The 22,681-nt window shown below is 44.2% G+C and overlaps 1 protein-coding gene across 1 annotated transcript; it reads right to left on the bottom strand.

Annotated features, from left to right (window-relative positions):
- Positions 1–17,112: 17,112 nt before the first annotated feature.
- LOC147737106 (uncharacterized) lies at positions 17,113–20,307 on the bottom strand. Its single transcript, XM_086934357.1, has one exon. It carries the CDS (start codon positions 19,901–19,903, stop codon positions 18,263–18,265), a length of 1,641 nt encoding a protein of 546 aa, XP_086790483.1. The 5' UTR covers positions 19,904–20,307; the 3' UTR covers positions 17,113–18,262.
- Between the last annotated feature and the right edge of the window lie 2,374 nt (positions 20,308–22,681).

Genomic DNA, 22,681 nt, shown 5'->3' with positions numbered 1-22,681 from the left:
TCCGTCAACGACTTCAGGAGTTGGATTGTAGTAACAGCGGTGTCTGTCCCCGGCGCATGCGCAGTTCACAATCCAAAGCTGAACTCGTACGGTTCATCTAAGGCTCCTTTAGCCCGCGCTGTGGGAAGCCCTATCTGTCCCCAGCGCATGCGCAGTTCAAAATCCAAAGCTGAACTCGCACAGTTCATCTAAGGCTCCTTTAGCCCGCGCTGTGGGAAGAAGTGTCTGTCTGTAAAGGAGGTAAGTTCCGAGGTAACAGGAACAAACAGGAGTCTTTGTAGGTTGAAGAAGAGGCAAGTTTAATATCCAAGGAACAGAGCACCACAGGAGCACATCCACACACGGCAATCCTCAACTGTAGAAGTCACAGACCCACAGTTGAAGGTTGCGTGTGAGAGAAGCACCACACTTAAAAGAAAACACTGCGCGTGTAACAGGGGAATGCGGACGAGCAATTTACAAGCCATAACAATGAGAAAGAATCTTACCAGTATCTAAGCACTCTACATCTCCTCCCTTCCCTCAACAATGAAAAGGAAACTTAACTAAAGAAAATAAAACTTAATTTACATAAAAGTCTTTAAAGCGTGTAGGCATAGAACAATTCCTGTGAGTTCTGGTTGACACATCTGAATTGGAGGAAGAGGGAGAAGTACCAGAGATTTCAATGTTTTCTAAGGTGTCTTGAAGAGGAGGAATGACCTCAGCAGAAGGTGAAGACACATCACCTTTGATCTCTTGAGAAGTAAGGGTAGAATCATTGAAGGATGAAGATTCTACCTGGGAGAGTAAAGGAACATCTAACAGGGTGGGAAAGTCAAAAGAAAGATAAGAAGAGTTCTCATACCCATGTTTAGTTCTGAGAATACTCATGGCTTGCTCAGGGGTAAGTTTAACAAGTGAGCGTTTGTTGCGCCACCCTCTCTTATCTAAAAACAGGGAACCTTTAGAGACCTTAAGAACTTGAGTGGGCATGGAAAACTTGGAAAGACCTTTCTTGACTTTATCCATGGTTTTAAACATGACCCAATCACCCACAGTAAATATTTCAGGGATGGAAATAATTTTGGAATCAAAATTCCGCTTTTGTACTGATTGCTGTTTCTCAACATTACCTTTTACCCTCAATTTGTCAGAGCAGGAAATGCATTTGGAAACTTGTGGGGTCAAATCTTTGATCCATGAGGGGCAGACAGTACCATGTGGGTTTCTTTTTTTAAGTAGTCTGAACGGTGAAATGCCCGTAGTGGAGTGAGGGGTAACCAAATAGGCCCAAACCTTTTCTCTTAAAAAGGTTTCAACATCCAACTTGCAAGAGAAAGCAGTTTGAATGCCCTCTTTCAAAAATCTATTCATCCGTTCTACCAAACCATTGGATGCAGGGGAGTAAAGGGCAACCTTCAAGTGTTTGACATCAAACTTCTTCAAAAATTCCTCCATAACGCGGGAGCAAAAATGCGAACCATTGTCGCTGACAACTTCTTTAGGAGGACCTTCTACCCTAAAAATTCTTTCTAAAAATCTAATGGCTGACTCGGAATCAGGATTGGTACAAAAATCAAAGTCAAACCACTTTGAGTGATAGTCAACAAGGGAGACTATATAACGTTGAGAATGAGGGAGAATTTCGAAAGGGCCAGAAAAATCAACAGCAACCTTGACCCAGGATTCTTCAGGAATGGGGACACTGTGTAAAGGTAGATTTTGTAATTTCCAATGTTTGTCAGAAGACAGACAGGTACTGCAAGAATCAACCCAATCATTGACATTGCTATCCATGGCAGGCCACCAGAAATGTTCTTTCAGCTTGCGAGAGGTAGCGCCTACACCTAAGTGACCCTGATGAGCAGCAAAAAATAACTTTTTACGCAAAACCACAGGGGAACACAACGATCTCCCCTGAAAACTATACCATTGACAATGGTTAAATCATCTGACACTTGAGCAAAGGATTTTAAAGGGGCAGGAAGAGAACGAATTCTTGGCCATCCTGAAACTATTAAGTTTTTTACAGCAACAAGGGTTTCATCTTCAGAATAGCATTTGAACCAATCTCCCTCAGAAATGGAGAGAGGAGAAAAGACCAAATCCTCTAAAGAAGCTACGACGCACTCAATGTCATCTTTGAGAACATCATCATCATTTTCTAAGGGTAACCTGGAAAGTGCATCCGCTCTCATATTTCTACCACCAGCGATATGGTGGATGCTGAAATTGAAGTCATGTAATTTAGAGAGGATTCTTACCAACCTCGAAGAGGCTTTTCCTGTACCATTCCCATTCAGTAGATTAAGTAGGGGCTTATGATCAGTATACAACAAAAAATGAGAGCCCCAAATGTAGACTTTGAATTTTTCTACAGCCCACGCACAACCCAGAGCCTCTTTTTCAATGGTGCTATAATTGCATTCAGCATGATTCAGTGACTTTGAAGCAAAACCAATAGTGTGTTCTACAGAACCATTCCATTGGCAAAGGATTGCACCAAGCCCTTTCTGGCTGGCATCAACGTAGATGCCACACTTGAGACCTGGTGTGAAGGATGATAAGGCTGGAGCATTAACAATAACCTTCTTAATGTTGTCAAAAGCCAGATTTGCTTCATCATTCCATGTAAAATTAACATCCTTTTTAATTAGCATCCTAAGAGGTTGAATTAACTGGGCATAGTTCATGACAAATCTCGAGTAATATTCGGTGAGACCGAGAAATGATCTCAAAGTGTCTTTGTTGTTAGGGACAGGTACACTAGAAATAGCCTGAGTGAGAGAAAGTTTGGGTTTGATACCTGAGGTGGAGATAGAATGACCTAAATAATCTAATTCTTCTACAAAGAACTTACATTTCTTTTCACCTAGGGTGATTCCTACGTCTTTGAAACGAGAGAGAACAATTCGTAAATCCTTAATATGTTCATCAACATTTTTAGAGTGAATCAAAACATCGTCTTGGTATGCTTGTACACCTTTAACACCAGCCAAGACACTGTCCATAAATTTTTGAAACACACTTGCGGCACTTGCCAAACCAAAAGGTAGTCTTAAGTATTTAAAAGCCCCAAAAGGAGTGATGAAAGTGGTGAGTTCAGAGGAGCATTTAGTCAGAGGAATTTGATGATAAGCACTCCTTAAATCCAAGAGAGTGAACAATTTTGATCCTGCAATGCCGGCGAGGAGTTCTTGAATTCTGGGCAAAGGATAACAGTCAATGAGAATATTTTGATTGAGTGATCTCAGATCTGCACAGAGACGAATGCTGGAATCCTTTTTCTTCACGACAACAATAGGACTAACCCATAGTGAAGAATCTACAGCTTCAATTATTTTCTCATCAACCATTTTCAAAAGTACTTTTTTCAAATCGTCTCTCACGTTAAGGGGAACATTTCTCAACTTGTGAATTACGGGAATAGCGTTGGGCTTGAGACGAATGCGATGTTCGTAGTTTTTTATCATACCAACTGAATCGTTAAAAACTTCTGGGAAATCAGCAATAATTTTGTTGACAATACCTACATCAATAAAGTTAATGAAGGAAAAGGTACTTTGTTCATTAATCTGAACGGGAAATTCTGAACCAGGCACAAGTTTGAGGCCCATTTTAGCAAGGTCTTGCCATCCTACAATACATTTGCCATTAGTGGCTATATATACTTTTGTGTAGATACACCTCCCCAAACAAGTTACAGTGGTGATGAAGAAACCCCACATGTCAATGTGTTTGCCAGTATATCCTTTAGGAATGATGTCTAAAGGTTCAAGAGTAATTCTTGAAGACCAATGGGTATTGAACAAATGATCGGATATAATGGTCACAGGGGCACCAGAATCCGCCATCATGTCAATTTCCAAATGATCAATAATTACTAGACAAGTGGGATCTTTCACGCGTTCAGAATTAATACAATCAATCATGCAAATAGAAACAGACTGAATAGAGAGAATTTCTTTTACAGCTAAATTTCCCTTATTAGAATCAATATTAACTGAACTTATAGTAACATTTTTTAAATCAGAATCAATAGGTTGAATATCAGCATCTTCACCTGAAAAATAAGAAATGTTATTGATTTGAGAATTCTTTCTGTTACGACATACTGATTGGAAATGACCATTTTTCTGACAAAAAGTGCACTTTTTGCCCAGAGCTGGGCAAGTAGGGCTGTTACTTAAATGTGTTTTGGAACCACAACGATAACAAAAGGTATTTGTTCTCCTTTGAAAAGGTCTTTGAAATGGCTTGCCCTTGGAATAAACTGCGTTAACATTCAATTCATTTGGAGTAAAAGATGAAGTACTTTCAGAGATACACTTAGAAGAAACAATTGATCTTTCAATTCCTTTGGCCATTTCAAGAACTTCTGATAAAGATGGATCTCTGCAGCTTAAAATACGCTCTTGAATTTTTTTGTGACAACAGTTATAAACAAATTGATCTCTAAGAGCTGTGTCCAAATAAGAGCCAAAACTGCACTCAGAAGCGAGATTCCTCAAGGCGGAGATAAACTCTTCAACAGTTTCATCTTGTTCTTGACGCCTTTTCATGAAATTGAAACGTTCAAGGATAACACTAGGTTGATCAAGGAATTTTCTATTTAATTTTAAAATTGCAGCAGTATATTCATTAATCTCATCACCACTTCCTGAAGCTGGAAGAGGATTTGGCAAATTATTAAAAATCTGTCTTCCTTCTTTTCCAAGGTTGCTATAGAGAATAGCCATTTTTCTCTTTGGTGCATATTCATCAGCCCCAATAGCAACCAAATAACTTTCAAAATTTTGGAACCAATGTCTCCAAGGTTCTTTAGGTTTACCAGGAAGTGGTAGAAAATAGTTTAAAGCAACAATTTGCTGATTAGTAGCCATGTTGTTTGAATGAAAATAAATGTAAAATGCTTTAATGCAGCAAAAGTCTGAATTTGTTAAAAATGTTCAAAAGAAAACAACTTGTTTTGTAATAAACGACCTTTAAAAAGGTTTAAAATGCAAAAGAATAATGAAATAACTTTAAATATTCGCTCACCGTTGTGGTTTAAGAGATTCCAGAGGCATGCGATGATTAATTTACCTTGCGATCTTTCCGATCGTCAAAAAGTAACCATGGTAACGCTTTGAAAACAAAATAAAATGGCCCCTCTGCGTAGCTGCGTGATTGCGCGCGTGCGCGTAGTGACGTGTGGTTTGAGCGAGGAGATGACTCAACTCGCGAACGTCTCACGTCACAAGGGAGCGCATCAGTGAAGAGAAGTCGGGAAAATGAATAAAATGTCCGAAATCCTGATGCGAGGGGTTGATTCAAAGCGGGTTTTCACGAAGAAGACGCACAGCATGCCCTGGATTAATCCAATGAGGGAGTTAAAGGTGCAAAAATTGGTGATGCTCTGAATTTGAAGTAAAAGAAGTCCCACGTCGCCAAATGTAAAGGAGGTAAGTTCCGAGGTAACAGGAACAAACAGGAGTCTTTGTAGGTTGAAGAAGAGGCAAGTTTAATATCCAAGGAACAGAGCACCACAGGAGCACATCCACACACGGCAATCCTCAACTGTAGAAGTCACAGACCCACAGTTGAAGGTTGCGTGTGAGAGAAGCACCACACTTAAAAGAAAACACTGCGCGTGTAACAGGGGAATGCGCACGAGCAATTTACAAGCCATAACAATGAGAAAGAATCTTACCAGTATCTAAGCACTCTACACTGTCCCCAGCGCATGCGCAGTTCAAAATCCAAAGCTGAACTCGCACGGTTCATCTAAGGCTCCTTTAGCCCGCGCTGTGGGAAGCACTATCTGTCCCCAGCGCATGCGCAGTTCAAACTCCAAAGCTGAACTCGCACAGTTCATCTAAGGCTCCTTTAGCCCGCGCTGTGGGAAGAAGTGTCTGTCCCCAGCGCATGCGCAGTTCAAAATCCAAAGCTGAACTCGCACAGTTCATCTAAGGCTCCTTTAGCCCGCGCTGTGGGAAGAAGTGTCTGTCCCCAGCGCATGCGCAGTTCAAAATCCAAAGCTGAACTCGCACGGTTCATCTAAGGCTCCTTTAGCCCGCGCTGTGGGAAGCACTATCTGTCCCCAGCGCATGCGCAGTTCAAAATCCAAAGCTGAACTCGCACAGTTCATCTAAGGCTCCTTTTCCCCAGCGCATGCGCAGTTCAAAATCCAAAGCTGAACTCGCACAGTTCATTTAAGGCTCCATTAGCCCGCGCTGTGGGAAGCTGTGTCTGTCCCCACCGCATGCGCAGTTCAAAATCCAAAGCTGAACTCGCACAGTTCATCTAAGGCTCCTTTAGCCCGCGCTGTGGGAAGAAGTGTCTGTCCCCAGCGCATGCGCAGTTCAAAATCCAAAGCTGAACTCGCACAGTTCATCTAAGGCTCCATTAGCCCGCGCTGTGGGAAGCTGTGTCTGTCCCCAGCGCACGCGCAGTTCAAAATCCAAAGCTGAACTCGCACAGTTCATCTAAGGCTCCTTTAGCCCGTGTTCTAACTAAATTCGCACCCCCGTCATTTTGTACACCCCCTACGTCAGAGGGGTGCGGATACATGCAGGTTCTGCCTGTATATTCGCGCTGCCCCATCTGGTTGTGCACCCTTTCCTTGCGCATGCGTGAACAGGCCCACTACTACCACGGGGCACTTGGAAGCCCGGATGGCAGAGCCTGCAAAGGCAGCTCCGCTGCTGAGGAGGTGGAAAGAGGCCTCTTCAGCAGCGCACCTGGCCGCACTGTGCTTTAACATGCCCCTTGGTTCAGCCCCCCTTCCCTAGGCGTCGGGCACAGGGCCCTCTTTCTCCTGGGGATTGTACCAGAGAAGAGAGGGGCTGCTGCATCCTGTGAGGGGAGGAGGGGGTGGGGAGGGCTGCAGGAGCACTGGGGCTTGGGTTTATTTATTTTATTTTATTTATGCATTTTTATATAGCGCGGACTTTACCCGAGGGCGTCAGAGCGCTTCACATTAGGAACAGAAATGAAACATAATGAGAAACATTATAAAAGAGCAGATTACAAAAGCATACGTTACGATACATAAGGTAATAGTGACAATTGTGAGCAAACAAAAACATGAGGTAGTAAAAATTGTGAGCAACCAAAAATACATGAGGTAGTAAAGGTAATAATGACAATCGTGAGCAAACAAAATACTTAAGGTAGTAAAAATTGTGAGCAACCAAAAATACATGAGGTAGTAAAGGTAATAGTGACAATTGTGAGCAAACAAAATACTTGAGGTAGTAAAAATTGTGAACAACAAAAAAATACATGAGGTAGTCAAAGTGCATAAGAGGAAAAGTGACAAGTGACAAGTGTGCAGTTAAAAGAGAAAACAGAGTATAATTTGAGGTATAATACTGCAATAAGTGCTAGGCACAAGAACAGGCGTTACGTAGGCAAGGTGGCACTTGTGCAAGCATCAAAGGTAAAAACATGTGAGAGGTAGCAACCGTTATAAGGGCAAAGTGTTGTGTGCACGTTACAAAAGGGCACCGAACACAAGTACATGGAGAATACTGCAAAAAGGCAGACACTCCCACCACAGGAAAACACTGGGAAGGCACTCCCATGGTCATGGAAAGTAGAAAATATCAATAGTGGGAAGTCTTCCTCCGAATAGCAAGAGGACGTGAATTACTTTTGGAGGTGTCTCTGGAGGAGGAGAACTTTGAGGTCCCTTTTGAAGGCCTGGGAGGAGGCGGTGGTCCGGAGCTCAGGCGGAAACGAGTTCCAGATTCTCACTGCGTTGCCTGAAAAGGATTGGGCCATTATTCTTTCCTTCTTGAAAGTGGGAGGTTCAAGCAGTAGATTCTCGGCATTGCGTGAAGGTCTAGAGCCTCCAGAGAGTTTCAGTTTATTCACCAGGTAGCGGGGAGAGGAGGAGTGCAGGGCTTTGTGGGTGATACAAGCGGTCTTGTAGATAGCTCTAGCCTCAAAGGGAAGCCAGCGGAGGGTGGATAACAACGGTGTGATGTGATCGCTTCTTTTGGCCCCATAGATGAAACGAGCTGCTGAATGGAAGACAGACTTGAGTGGGGACAGGTGAGATTTGGGGAGGCCAGTAAGAAGAGAATTGCAGTAGTCTAGTCTGGAGAGGACCAGTGATTGCACCAGGGTTATAAGGTCCTGCTCCGGGAAGAAGCGACAGATTCCTCAAAGAAGGCGCAGTTGGTAGCGAGCAGATTTTGCAATAGAATTGATGTGGGGAGTTAGATTGAGTTTTTTGTCTAGAATGACACCAAGAGATTTTGAGCTGTCGACAATGATGGGTTTGTTGTTTAGTAGATTCATCTGATCCATCCATGATTGAACCGGGGGAGGAGAGAGTGAGGAGGAGAAGAGGAGGAATTCAGTTTTGGAGGGATTCAGAATTAATTGATGAGATGACATCCAGTTTTGAATGGAGTCAAGAGTAGATCTTAGGATGGAGAGATCATGAGTGGAGGCAACCTTGAGGTAGAGTTGAGTGTCATCTGCATAGAGATGATAGTGAATCCCGGATTTGCTTAGGAGGTTTCCCAGTGGTTCTAAGTAGAGATTGAACAATGTGGGTGCAAGTATAGAGCCTTGGGGAACACCTTGACCCACCGCCACAGGAGAAGAAAGACTGTTCGCTATTTTGATCATTTGAGATCTGTCAGAGAGGAAGGATGCAAACCATTTAAGCACAGTGCCTTCCATGCCCATTCTCTGTTGAAGAATATTGAGGAGGGTGTTGTGATTAACAGTGTCGAAGGCTGCGGAGAGGTCAAGGAGAATTAGCAGACAGGACCCCCCTGAGTCGAGTATCCTCAGCGCATCATCAACCACTTGCAGTAGGGCTGTTTCAGTGCTGCAGTTTTGGATGAAGCCGGACTGACAATTGTCAAGAAGATCGTTGTCCTTGATATGACGAGAGAGTTGTTTGGCTACACATCTTTCCGTTATCTTTGCAAGAAAGGGAAGGTTAGTGATGGGGCGGAAGTTGTTGAGGTCATTCGCATCAGCAGTGGGCTTTTTCAGCAGAGGGGTGACCTGCCCAGTTTTGAAGGGGACAGGAAGGGAGCCTTGCCAGAGGGAGAGGTTGATCAGAGTGGTCCAATAGGAGAGGGAATGGGTATAGAAGTCAAAGGCAATGGCACTGGGGATAGGGTCAAGCGAATGGTTGGAGGGCTTTGTTTCGCGTATGCATTTGAGAAGGGCATCTTCAGATATGGGGTCAAAGCTCTGCCAAATGGCTAAGGATTTGCGCTCCTCTGGAGGTGTAGGATGAGCAACCTGACCTACAAGTGATTTCACCTTTCCATCGAAGAAAGTAGCGAAATCCTCTGCTCTCTTTGTAGAATCCTCCACCTTGGAGGTTGGGGGAGAGCAGCTCGGAGTCTTGATGAGATCGAATAGTTTTTTGGGTCTATTTTTGGCGGAATCAAGGAGGGTTTTGAAGTGCGTCGCTTTCTCAAGGAAGATGTGCTTGTGGTATTTGGATCTTGCTGTGCGAAGCAAGGCTAAATTGTCAGTGGAAGGCAATTGCCTCCATTGCTTCTCCAGGAATCTTAGCTGCTTCCTTTCCTCATAAAGGGATTTGTTGAACCAAGGTGCTGAGGGAGTGGGCCTTATCCTTTTGCTTTTGAGTGGAGCGACGTTATTAATTTCAGCTTCAAGAACTGTGAGGCATTGGGAGGTGAGATCGTCAACAGCTATGTTTGGGTCTAGCCTTGGAAGTGAAAGCAAAGCTGATTCACAGAGGGGACCGACATCAATGTTTTTGGCATCACGGAACCAGGAGCTGGCCCGCTTGGGTTGGCCAAGAGTTATAGAGTGTGAAAGTTGAAGAGAGAATGGGATGAGGTGGTGGTCAGACCAGTCTACATGAATAGGGGTAGTAGTAGAAAGCATGCCTGCTTTAGAAATAACAAGGTCCAGGATTGCGCCCTTAGAGTGGGTTGGTTCAGTGCAGTGTTGGATAAGATCATTTGCCGAGAGGAAGGTGGCCAGTGAGTTCGCAGAGGAGTCTTGCGGTGCGCCCCAGTGGAGATTGAGGTCACCTACGATGGTCTGATTGTCACTTTGAGAGTATTGGTCGCTGATGAAGTCTTTGAGATCTTCTATAAACGAAGAGCTACTGCTACGAGGCGGGCGGTAAATGATATGGAATCTGAGCGGTGAACGGTGCTGCAATTGAAGCTCAAGAGAAAGGCATTCAAAGGTGTGGGAGGAGCTGCTAGGAGACGCCTTAAGTTGGAGGGCGTTTCTGAAGATGACTGCAACACCTCCCCCCGTGTTTTCAGTTCTGTCATTCCTAAATATGGAATAACCTGTGGGTAATAGGAGATCAAATATAGAGTGCGAGGTATCTTTGAACCAGGTCTCTGTGAGGAAGAGCATGTCAAGTTTGTGAAAGGTGATGGTGTCGGAGATTTCAAGTTTGTGTTTTACTGCAGATCTGCAGTTGTGAAGCATACAGCGCAGCTCTGTCAAGACTGTTTTGGTGACGGGGGCACTTGGGCTCTGAAGGGTGATCGGGATATTGAACATTTGCGGAGGTGCTCGGGAGGGTTTAGGTGGACGCTTTGTTCTGACAGAGGTGATTGTCGGAATAGTGTAGACAGTGGGGTTGCTAGGGTATGCCTGTTGAAGAAGGGTGGCGCTCAAAGGCTTGTGTGAGTTAACGACGCTTGCAGACGAAGGGTTGAGCTTGGCTGTTTTAGGGTGAGGGGCGAGGTGCATCTCTGGGGAAGTTGGGGGGGGGGTAGAGGTGCATGGAGGGGTGGGGATCTTAGAGCATAAAAGTGAAATGGCAGCTGTCAGCTGAGAGATGGAGGTGATCAGAGAGCCTAACGTATTTTCCAGTGAGAAAGAGGCAGAGCACGGAAGGTTGGGTGGCTCGATTGAAATAAGGGGGGGTGGAATTGGTGGTGGACGGCAGGGAGAGGTGAGGGGACAGGGGGTGTGTTGGGAGGTGGGGTTCACAGGTGGGGAAAGGTGGAGGTTGGGAGCGGGGGTAAATGAATTGGGGGTTAAGGGAGAGTTGTCATTGTTGGTGTTGCAGGAGGGAGAGGAATTAGGGACAAATTTAGAGGGAGAAATGTGCGGAACACGTCGGCATGGAAGTAGGAGGGGGGAGGCCTGTGTGGCGTCATGGGAGTGTAGGAGGTTTGGGCGGAAAAGAGGTGCATTAGTTGCGGAGGTCCTGTCAGTTAGGAGAGGTAGCAGCGAGGGAACGGTCATCTGGCAGAGTGAGGGGGGTTGAGAGAAAGGGAAGTTGAAGAGGGGAAGTGGTTCTGCTGGGCCCGAGGGAGGGAGAAGGAAGGTGTTCCTAGGAGGGGAAAGGGGGTAGTGCGGCAGTACTGGAGGAGTAGGAGGGAGGAGCGAGATGCAGTGGGAATGTGGCAAACACGGGGTGAATGACGAGGGAAAGAAGGGGTGGAGAGGAGGGACGGAAGGAGGGCTAAGGGGAGCATAGAGACAGTTAATTGGGGAAGAGTGTTGGAGGAGAGGTGGACTAAAGAAGGGGGTGATGGGAAGAAGTATGGGGGAGGAGAATAGATTGGAGTATCGTGATAGTGCAGATGGGACGAGGAGCGTGTTAGCTAGTGGTAAGGCTGAAGTAATGCGGGAGGGGACATACTGTGGGGGGGGAGGAATAGGAGATGAGGTAAGTTGGGGGGGGAAGGGAAAGGGGCCGACCTGCGCTTCTCGAGAGTGCAGCCAATTGGAGTGGGGTGGGGTCGGCGGGGGAGAAAGGGAGTAATGGGTGGAGCTGGAAGGAGAGTCAGGGGGAAACCCGGTTGCATAGACGGGGAGTAGGGTGGGGAAGAGGTGGTCAAAGAGCGAGAGGCAGGAGTCTTTGCCTTGGATCATGACAGTACCGTTGTTATAGAGTGAGATAGTGAGGTAGCCATTGAAGCACCCAGAGGGGGAAATTTTTAGTTGTTTCCCATAAGGGATGGAGGAGGAGGAGACGACGTTCAGGGAATTGTAAAAACTGTTGGACCAAGAGGGGATGTCGCGAGTGAAGAAGATGAGATCGTTTTTGAGCCTCCCAAGACGACCATTGAAAAATTGATCCACAAAAAGGGAGTCCGGGAAACGTTCAATAGTGTTATGCTTCAGTCGTTTTATTGTAGCTTTAGTCTGGTCGGGAGGATAAATGATTTTGTAGCAATTGGCTCCAGACTTAACTCGAGAGGTGGTCATGTTGGGAAGCTGAGGCGAAGGAGGGTGGGGGAAAGATGAGAGGGGTGTTGCTGGGAGAGCGGTAGTGAGGAGAAAAAAGAGGGCAAAAAGGGGGCGCATAATCCAAACGGTTATGGTGTTGTTAAGGGGTTTTATGGAACGCTCCAAGTTCTTGAGTGGGAGACCTGTCATTTGTCGTTGTCCTTGTCAGGTGCATTTTGTGTTTATGTTTAAATTCAAATACCTGCAGGGGACCTTGCCAGGAGTGAGGATTGACATGGCTTATCAACTTGGAGAAATGTTTGTCTGCCTCACAAAAAAGAATGATGAAAATCATGCAAACGGGGCCATGATATTGTTCCGCTAATGGGTATTTTGAAAGTGGTTTAAGTTTAAGTTCAAGTTATGGTTTGGTCTCTTTCTTTCTAACCTAACTCCACCTGAGAAAAACCCTTCTTTCATTCTTTTGCCTCCACTATCTCTCTCTCTATATTATTCATTATCTTGCACTCTATAATCTCTCAGTCCTTATCCATGTATTTCTTCCTGCCTCAGTCCCCACTCCCTCTTCCACTCCTTCCTCCTCCATTCTTTGCCTGTTTCTCTTTCCCATCTCTTTCTTTCACTCTCTTTTTCTTTTTCTTTTTCTTCCACCCAACTCCAGGTTTCATATTTCTATATCCCTCCCCACCGATCTCTCCTTCTCCTACTACTTCCATATCTCCTTCTTCTTCTCTAGCGACACCTCTCTTTAAGCTCTACATTCCTATCACATACTTTTCTCTCTTACTTCCCTCGTTTGATCTCTCCCCTTCTACCTCTCCCACCTCACTATCCCTTCCTCTCTATCCAACTCGCCATTTTTAGGTCTCACTGAAGCAATGCGTAAGCTTTGTTTTCGGCGAGAATCTAGAAAGCTGCTTTCAAAAGTCTACCCACTGCGGATCGCATACAGTTCATATGAGGTAGGCGCGTGCATATGAATTCGCTCCCCCTACCCCTCCCACAAAGCAGGACAAGACTCCTGTACTGATCTGCTGCTCATTTTCACCGCCTCCTTCTGTGACTCCCGGTTCTCTTCTCCTGTGACGATCTGCTGTTCTCATCCACTCCACCCCCTTCTTTAACTCCCTGTTCTCTTCTCATGTGCTGATCTGCTGCTCTCATCCACCCTCCTCCTTCTTTAACTCCCTGTTCTCTTCTCTCGTGCTGATCTGCTGTTCTCTTCCACCGCTTCCTTCTCTTACTCCCTGTTTTCTTCTCCTGTGTTGCTCTGTTGCTCTCTTCCACCCACCTCTTTCTCTAACTCCCTGTTCTCTTCTCATGTGCTGATCTGCTGCTCTCTTCCACCTCACCTCCTTCTCTAACTCCCTGTTCTCTTCTCCTGTGCTGATCTGTTGCTCTCTTCCACCCCACCTCCTTCTTTAACTCCCTGTTAACTTCTGCAGATCTGCTGCTCTCATCCACCCACCTCCTTCTATCTGTTCTCTTCTCTCGTGCTGATCTGCTGTTCTCTTCCACCCCACCTCCTTCTCTACCTCCCTATTCTCTTCTACCGTGCTGTTCTGCTCTCTTCCACCCCACCTCCTTCTTTAACTCCCTGTTCTCTTCTGCTGTGCTAATCTGCTGATCTCTTCCACCTCACCTCCTTCTCTAACTCCCTGTTCTCTTCTCCCGTGCTGATCTGCTGTTCTCTTCCACCGCCTCCTTCTCTAACTCCCTGTTTTCTTCTCCCGTGTTGATCTGTTGCTCTCTTCCACCTACCTCTTTCTCTAACTCCCTGTTCTCTTCTCCTGTGCTGATCTGCTGCTCTCTTCCACCTCACCTCCTTCTCTAACTCCCTGTTCTCTTCTCTTCTCCTGTGCTGATCTGTTGCTCTCTTCCACCCCGCCTCCTTCTTTAACTCCCTGTTCTCTTTTGCTGTGCTAATCTGCTGCTCTCTTCCACCTCCCCTCCTTCTCTAACTCCCTGTTCTCTTCTTTTCTCCCTCTGATGATCTGCTGCTCTCTTCCAACATGAACTGATCTCTTATGCACTCCTCTTAAGCTGCACCAAAATTGCACATGGAAGCCAAATTGTGCAGGTTAGTTATGTACTGTTTGACTGACTCATCCTGCCTTTGCATCTTTCTCCCGAAGTGATATCGTACAAGGACAGCACTCACTTTCAGGAGGTAGTGCAAGTCCAACTTTTTGATGCAGATCTCGTATTCATTAAGAGTATCAGAGTCACTATCAGAGAGTTCAGGAAGGTGTTCAAAGAATTCTTGTCCCTCAGAGCCCAAACAATGCATTAACAATGAGGCTTTCCTCTCTGCACTTAAGGAAGTGCCACAAACACGAGCATAATGTGTGTAAACCTTCTTCCACTTCAGCTACGAGAGAGGAGGAACTCCTGGAGATGTCAACAAGAAGGGAGGGGCAGTGGCATTTTGCATTATGTATGTACTATTTTTTGACCTAGTTACTACTAAAGCGTGAACTTCAGTGATCTGGTTACAGTGCGCAATATCCACTAAACCTTATAAGCTGAGCGCATCAGCGACACTGTGTGAAACTTCCACAATAAAAGTTTAGTCCAATGCGCGCAATCCCAGAAACTTTATTTGCTGTGAGTATCAGCGGAACCATCAGCCTGATTACTGATTGAACATATTTATATAGGGAGGAGTCACTTAAGTCTGGTGCTCAATTACATGTGTAGATGTGAGTCTGGTGGTGCCTGATAAATGAAAGGCAAATATTTGTTTACATACAATTTCATATATATATCTGATTTATTATTCCTTTTACAGCGCCTTCTACCTTGAGAAGGCCCATCCTAGACCAGTGTGTGGACAAAACACATGCCGACAAATCAAAGACAAAGGGATTGGGACATAGTCTAGGGACACTAACAACAAATCCTACATCGAACCTCACCTTTAACTGATGGGGATGAAGGGCAAAGAGCGATATAAAGCGATATACTGAAAAAAAGTAAACTGGAGAATTGCTGCACATTAAAGTAAATTAACTAATAATGAACTACATAACCACAGCTGTGAGACCTGGAAGCCAATTATTTCTCAGTAGAGCCCTTGATTGTGATCACCTTACAGTGCTCACATTATCATCCGCGCTAGAAGAGATGGGAGCCTGGGGTATCTGATTACAGAACCTCATTTACATAAAAAAGGGGGGTGACAGCCTGTTCACAATGCACAGCACAACTTGTTTACGTAAAATGCTCGTACACAAACAGGGTAAAGTTTTGTGTCTCTTTTTTTCATTTTCTTTAATATATCCTGCACCTTGCTCCCTTCTTCTCTTCCTCTCATTTCAATTCATCGTAAATTACTCAAATTCACTATTGCTTTATCAGCACGGCACAAGTCGGGGGTAGCCACAGTTTGAAGGGGTCCCCCCACTATTATCTAGAAAAGGGACTCAGTTGCACCTAGCTCCTTAGCCTGCGACTGGGAAATGTTACTTTGTTTCTTGTATCTGCAAACACAGGCCTCAAAGTGTTTGTAACTATCCCTCCCACTAGCAGCGTCCCCTTTATTTATTTATATGTGTGAGTGGCGCAAGAGAGGAACAGAGAACTAGACAAAATTAGCCCTTCAATTGCTTAATACACTGTAAATGTGAAACACTTTGGGGCTTAGGGGCTGGATAAAGAACGTCAGGAAACAAACACAAATTAAAAGCAATTTTGATTTATTAGCTGAAAACTGTTTGAAAATGTAATTTCCAAGTTCCACATATCTGTTTAAAATATTTACACTTTCAGTCATTTCCGAGTTTAGTTACAAACTGATAGTGGGAAAAACACATGATGCATAAAAACTGATACCAAAACCTTATTTTTACAATATTTTATGTTTCTTGCGTTTTGTTTTTAAAACAGGCCGTCGATCTTTCATGTGAAAATTATTATAAGGGCCTGACATCACTTATTGTGACGTCACTACTTGTGACATCATTGTGATTTGCATATGATAATGGGCTCCTTCACTATTTTCCTTATGTGTGCCCTGTTAATTCCATGACATGGGTCTATAGATATTAAAAATAATTATATAAATTCAGAGGTATTCAGCCCATTTCTATGGTGATGTCACACATAGCCAAGTTTTCGGCTGCTTCTTCTATTTTTCAGTGAATAAAAATCACCTGCCGATCCCCCTCCTTCCATTTCTTTTTCTTTTTCACCCCCTTTCTTTGTCTCTCTCGCTCTCTGTATATCTCACCCTCTCTATCTCCCACACACTCCTGTGAGCTTTAGCTTCATGAATCTCACTGCCACTTCTGGCATTCATATGACAAATCCTGAGGAACATTTCAGGACAAAGGATAATCAGTGTGGAAGACGAGTTGCTGAGAGTGCAACAGATTGTCCTAGCACATATATGCTTTTGATGTGGAATTTCGCTATTTCACCACATTCTTCAAACAGAGTCTCCTGCTTACAATGGCTCAATTCTGGTAAAAAGTAGAGGTTGGCACGGCAGAAAATGAATAGGGAGAGCTGAGTCGGAGAGGAGCCATGGGTCACACTTAGTTATAAGGCCTGAGACACAAGCTGATCCATCAACCGAAAACAGTGTGTAAAAGATGCAGCAAACGTTACTTAAAAACAAGGTATATGCTCTGTTATATCTAAAAATAGGTTATTTCTTGAACACCTGTGCTTCGCTTGAGTTCATTACATATACTGCAGTGGCATTTGTTAATAGTAATACATACATTTTACCAATGAAGCTTCCATCTCCAGAGCCCTGACAACATGTCTACTTTGGGTGTGTTGGGTTTATAGATTTTATCACTAATCCTACAAGATAGCTGAAAATACAGTTGTTAGTCCCAGTATTGTTCAGTGTTGCTTTTACAGGAAGTGTGATCAGGTGTGATTGAATTTTTTTCTTTGTATCTCTTCTTCACCAAATAAAAATCAAGAATGTTTCTTTTCTTCTAATCCACATTGTGCTCGCCTCCCACTGTGTATCCTGGTGCAGCATGTTGCTTTGCTTTGTGTAGGGAAGTGAACAATCTCTGGAAACAAACACTTTTATAACTCTGCAAATACTGTTTTCTGTTTTGCTTCTTTACTGCTAGTCGGGTCTTCTATCAAATGCCCTTCAAACTTTCAGCGCCCTTCTATGTTTTCTCCCTGTGTGTTCGATGATGACTTAGTAGCTCTGATAATCGACTAAAGCTCTTCCGACTTTAATTGCACTTGAATGGTTTTTCTCCTGTGTGACTTAGCTGATGATACCTTAATGCTGAAGAGAAGCGAAAACAACTGTCACTTTCACTACAATGATAGGGTTTTTCCCCGTGTTTGTTCGCTGATGACTTTGTAGGCTTGATAAATGACTAAAGCACTTTGGAAATTCAGTGCACTTGAATGTTTTTTCCCTGTGTGTGTTTGATTATATGTTTTAAGTTGTGATAACTGACTAAAGCACCTTGCACATTCGTTGCATTTGAATGGTTTTTCCCCTGTGCGTATTTGCTGATGTGTTTGGAGGTTTGATAAGCGACAAAAGCACTTTGCACCTTCACTGCACTGGTATGGTTTTTCCCCTGTGTGTGTTCGCTGATGACTTTGTAGGTTTTCTAATCGACTACAGTTCTTCCCACATTCACTGCACTGGTATGGTTTTTCCTCAGAGTGTGTTCGCTGATGTCTTTGTAGGTCTGATAATTGACTGAAGCACTTCACACATTCACTGCATTTAAATGGCTTTTCTCCTGTGTGTGTTCGCTGATGACTTTTTAGGTCTGAAAACGGACTAAAGCACCTTGCACAATCACTGCACTTGAATGGCTTTTCACCTGTGTGTCTTCGCTGGTGTTTTTGACGGCTTTATAATTGACTAAAGCTCTCCACACATTCATTGCAATGGTATGGCTTTTCCCGTGTGTGTTGGTTGATGTCTTTGTAGGTCAGATAATCGATTAAAAATGCTCTTTCCACATTCATTGCACTTGAATGGTTTTTCTCCTGTGTGAGTCTGCTGATGATTCCTTAATGCTGAAGAGTCACTAAACCTCCTGTCACATTCACTACAATGATAGGAATTTTTCCTCCGTGTGTGTTCGCTGATGACTTTGTAGGTGTGATAATCGACTATAGCTCTTCACACATTCACTGCATTTAAATAGTTTTTCCCCGTGTGTGTTTGCTGATGAAATTGAAGGTGTGATGACTGACTAAAGCACTTTGCACATTCATTGCACTTGAATGGCTTTTCTCCTGTGTGTGTTCGCTGATGAATTCGAAGGCTTGATAACCGACTAAAGCTCTTCAAACATTCACTGCACTTGAATGGCTTTTCCCCTGTGTGTGTTCGCTGATGAGTTTGGAGGTGTGATGACTGACTAAAGCTCTTTGCACATTCACTGCACTTGAATGGCTTTTCTCCTGTGTGTGTTCGCTGATGACATTGAAGGCCTGATAACCGTCTAAAGCTCTTCAAACATTCACTGCACTGGAATGGCTTTTCCCCTGTGTGTGTTCGCTGGTGTCTTTGTAGTTCTGATAACTGACTAAAGTTCTTTACAGATTCACTGCACTTGAATGGCTTTTCTCCTTTGTGTGTTCGCTGATGACATTGAAGGCCTGATAACCGACTAAAGCTCTTCAAACATTCACTGCACTGGAATGGCTTTTCCCCTGTGTGTGTTCGCTGGTGTCTTTGTAGTTCTGATAACTGACTAAAGTTCTTTACACATTCACTGCACTTGAATGGCTTTTCTCCTTTGTGTGTTTGCTGATGACTTTGAAGGCCTGATAACCGACTAAAGCTCTTCAAACATTCACTGCACTGGAATGGCTTTTCCCCTGTGTGTGTTCGCTGGTGTCTATGTAGTGCTGATAACTGACTAAAGTTCTTTACACATTCAGTGCACTTGAATGGTTTTTCCCCTGTGTGTGTTCGCTGATGTGTTCGAAGACTTGATAACTCACTAAAGTTCTTTACACATTCAGTGCACTTGAATGGTTTTTCCCCTGTGTGTGTTCGCTGATGTGTTCGAAGACTTGATAACTGACTAAAGCTCTTCACACATTCACTGCATTTAAATTGTTTTTCTCCCGTGTGTGTTCGCTGATGAAATTGAAGGTGTGATGCCTGACTAAAGCACTTTGCACATTCACTGCACTTGAATGGCTTTTCTCCTGTGTGTGTTCGCTGATGAATTCGAAGGCTTGATAACCGACTAAAGCTCTTCAAACATTCACTGCACTTGAATGGCTTTTCCCCTGTGTGTGTTGGCTGATGAGTTTGGAGGTGTGATGACTGACTAAAGCACTTTGCACATTCACTGCACTTGAATGGCTTTTCTCCTGTGTGTGTTCGCTGATGACTTTCAAGGCTTGATAACCGACTAAAGCTCTTCAAACATTCACTGCACTGGAATGGCTTTTCCCCTGTGTGTGTTCGCTGGTGTCTTTGTAGTTCTGATAACTGACTAAAGTTCTTTACACATTCGTTGCACTTGAATGGCTTTTCTCCTGTGTGAGTTCGCTGGTGTCTTTGAAGGCTTGATAAGTGACTAAAGCTCTTTACACATTCACTGCACTTGAATGGTTTTTGTCCTGTGTACGTGTGCTGATGAATCTTGAGTAGTGATGACAAACTAAAGCTCTCGCTGCATGTGTGTGATTCTTCTTTCTTGGTTAGTGTCTGTGGGTCGGGTATATATTTGTCTACATCCCATGACTGTATTTCCTGATGGGCCAACATGACTGATAAAGCACTTGAGTTTTTTTCACACATTTTTTATGTGTGCGGTATTTTACACGTTTGATTTCTGTTTTAACAATAAAATGCAATAGCCACCAAATATTTGCTACACTCCTAATACGTAGACGGTGTCTTTGTAGGTGATTGTGCCTTAAGATTGGATTATGGCTATGCACGCTTGCGGGTAAAGATTTATCTTCCTTCTGGCCGGTGAAAATTGGGACAGTCTGTTGTATTGTAGCTAGAAGAACTCCTCTTTCCTTTACCAGTCAGTTGTCCGGCTCCGCTCTGTTGTGCTCTTCTCTGGTCACTGTGGTTTGTCCAGAAAGATTTTACAATTCACCTAGAGCACAGAATGATGGCTCGTCTTCATTTTAGAAAACAAAGCACTACAGTAATCACATCATACCGATCCCATGATTAAAGTTGGTATATGAGACTTGTTTATACAGGAGGCGGTTTGTTATTGTTGTTGCCTCAATTTTCCTAAGGTCCTTTCTTCGTCTTGTGCCGTTGAAGTGCACAGCTCAGCCTCTTACAATCACTGAACTGCCCTTGACGCTTCATCCAGGATCTGTCAATTTGTGTGCAGGTTCCTCTGTCGCCGACTGCGCTGATGTTTTCCTGAATACTGTAGCTCAATATTTTTGCTATTATTGAAGATTTACAGCATTAGCTTCTTTATTGATGGTCATTTCATACATTCAAGGCTTGTTTTCTGCTGGATGTAAAGATATTTAACATTACTAAATTGAAACATAATGGAATGAGAATTCACAATGTTTAACTGGTTGTAAAAGACATTTTGGGGGAGATTTACCAAATCTCCACGCAATGCAGCGCAGCCCCACCACGCGAGGCTGTGCTGCGTTGTGCAGCAGGGAGGGAGCAGGAGAGCACCATATTTTCAAATATATGGCTCTCTCCTTCCCTTTCCCTTGCACCAGCACTGATTACAACAGCCCTGCGCCATGCATACACCTTAGCACCAGAGCGCTAGGGTGTGTGTGTGTGTGTGAGAGTCCAGCATAGGTTTTGAATAGGAAGGACACCCTTCTTGTACAAAATACTATGCCTAGATACGAGGGAAAGCTTTTCCTTTTTTGTATACGTTTTGCACAGTGCAGCATGGATGCAAAGTTAGAAAAGGAAGGACAAATAAAAGAATTTCTCCTTCCTTGCGCCTAGGTTAAAAGGGTGAAGTTTTCTCACACTATACCCAATCTACTGTATTTGGTAAATTGGGTTTAGCGTGAGAAACCATGGGTGGTTGCAGGGGAACGCCCATGCACCCCCCTTGTTAGGCCCCCCTGGCGCAAAGTAATGTGACGCAGTGCTATGCGCTGCTTCACATTCATTTTATTTGTCTGAAAGTAAATTAGGAAAAAAACGATTTTGAGCTGTTTTGTGCCACTTTTGTGACGAAAACACAGCACAAAATGTTAGTAAATCTCCCCCTTCTTCTTTACTGCTTTTGAAACTTAGCAAGGAATATTTCATCATACACAGATATTTAACTAAAAGTTCTATTGATCAGGTGACATCTTAATTATATCTGAAAAGGAGGTGATTTACCAGTGATCACAGTGTAACTGAGCAAAGTAAGGGCGCTCACGGAGCTCCCAAGTACTTATTGGTATAGCTTAAGATAGACGGACTGGTCAAGATTTAATTTAAACAACAATAGATTTTAGAAAAAGAGATGGATGAGGCTCGGCGGCAAAATTTCCAGTAACTCTTTACGAAGTATTCAACAAAAGTAACTCCAGTCACACACTTCTCGTTCCTTTCCTATTCACTTAAGATCATCTCAAATGCCAACTCCTGTCTTTACCTCGCTGTTCATAAGCCACCTTTGACACTTTCAACAGCTCCCTTGGTTCAAGCATTTCTGGTTTCTTCTAACCGGGAAGATTGGAACATTATTGTGAGTTGAGTGGGGTTTCCTATTGCCATACCATCTGCCCATCTCCCTGAAACTGGTGCAGCTTACAGCACCCAGTTCTGACCCTGAAAGACAACTTTAAAAGGCAAGTCTTTATTTCTTCCTAGAGTAGATAAAGTTCTGTAAGATGCAGCTCCTTCCGGGGCTATTGTGTAAGGCCCATCCTTTACATTATAAGCGCAGATAAGGCAAACAAACGTTGATTCATATAATATAATATTCAACAATATCAGTCATTTAGTACTGTAACACGGGGAGGCCTGCCCCCCTTATGCCTACGTGGGCGACAACCCCTGCGGGGTATTCATCATGTGACCCCCCTCTTTTCTTCACAGACTAACGATTGGGGGCATGCAGTGGAACCCGATACTATACAGGACGTGGAGTATGAGGACGACGGTCCCTTTAACTGGCTCCACATTGGCGAGGAGGAGGAGCCTATACCGTCGTCAAAAACTGCAGCTGACAGCACCCAGGCGTGCTTATTCAACGGCAGCGTAGGAGGAGTTGGAGCAGAGTCGAGAGTTTGAGCAGAGTCGAGAGAAGAAGCGGAGAAGACCGGAAGAATCCTTGTACCATCCCCGGCAGAGAGGAGGAGTGACCCGTTGGCGGCGCGGGAGCCAGGAGGCCATCGGCATCACGATCCCCCCAGCCGCACGCCAGGAGGTGTGTGGCTATCCGAGGTACTGAGCCGTATAGCGGCTGGGTGGAGAGGAGGGGTAGATCCGTCCCCTGACCTGCCTTCCCTTTCTTCCCTTTCTCCATTCACACCCCGTTCCCTCACGGCGTACTGTATCGAGCACTGATGGTGAATCCCTCACTCCCTTCCCTAGCACAACGTTAGTGTCCCGGACGTTTTACTGATA

The sequence above is a fragment of the Lissotriton vulgaris genome, chromosome 1_1, assembly GCF_964263255.1.
Source record: "Lissotriton vulgaris chromosome 1_1, aLisVul1.2, whole genome shotgun sequence".
In the NCBI taxonomy this organism is placed as follows: domain Eukaryota; kingdom Metazoa; phylum Chordata; class Amphibia; order Caudata; family Salamandridae; genus Lissotriton; species Lissotriton vulgaris.
Note: the sequence above shows the minus strand (reverse complement) of the source record. Positions and strands in the feature narration are given on the sequence as shown.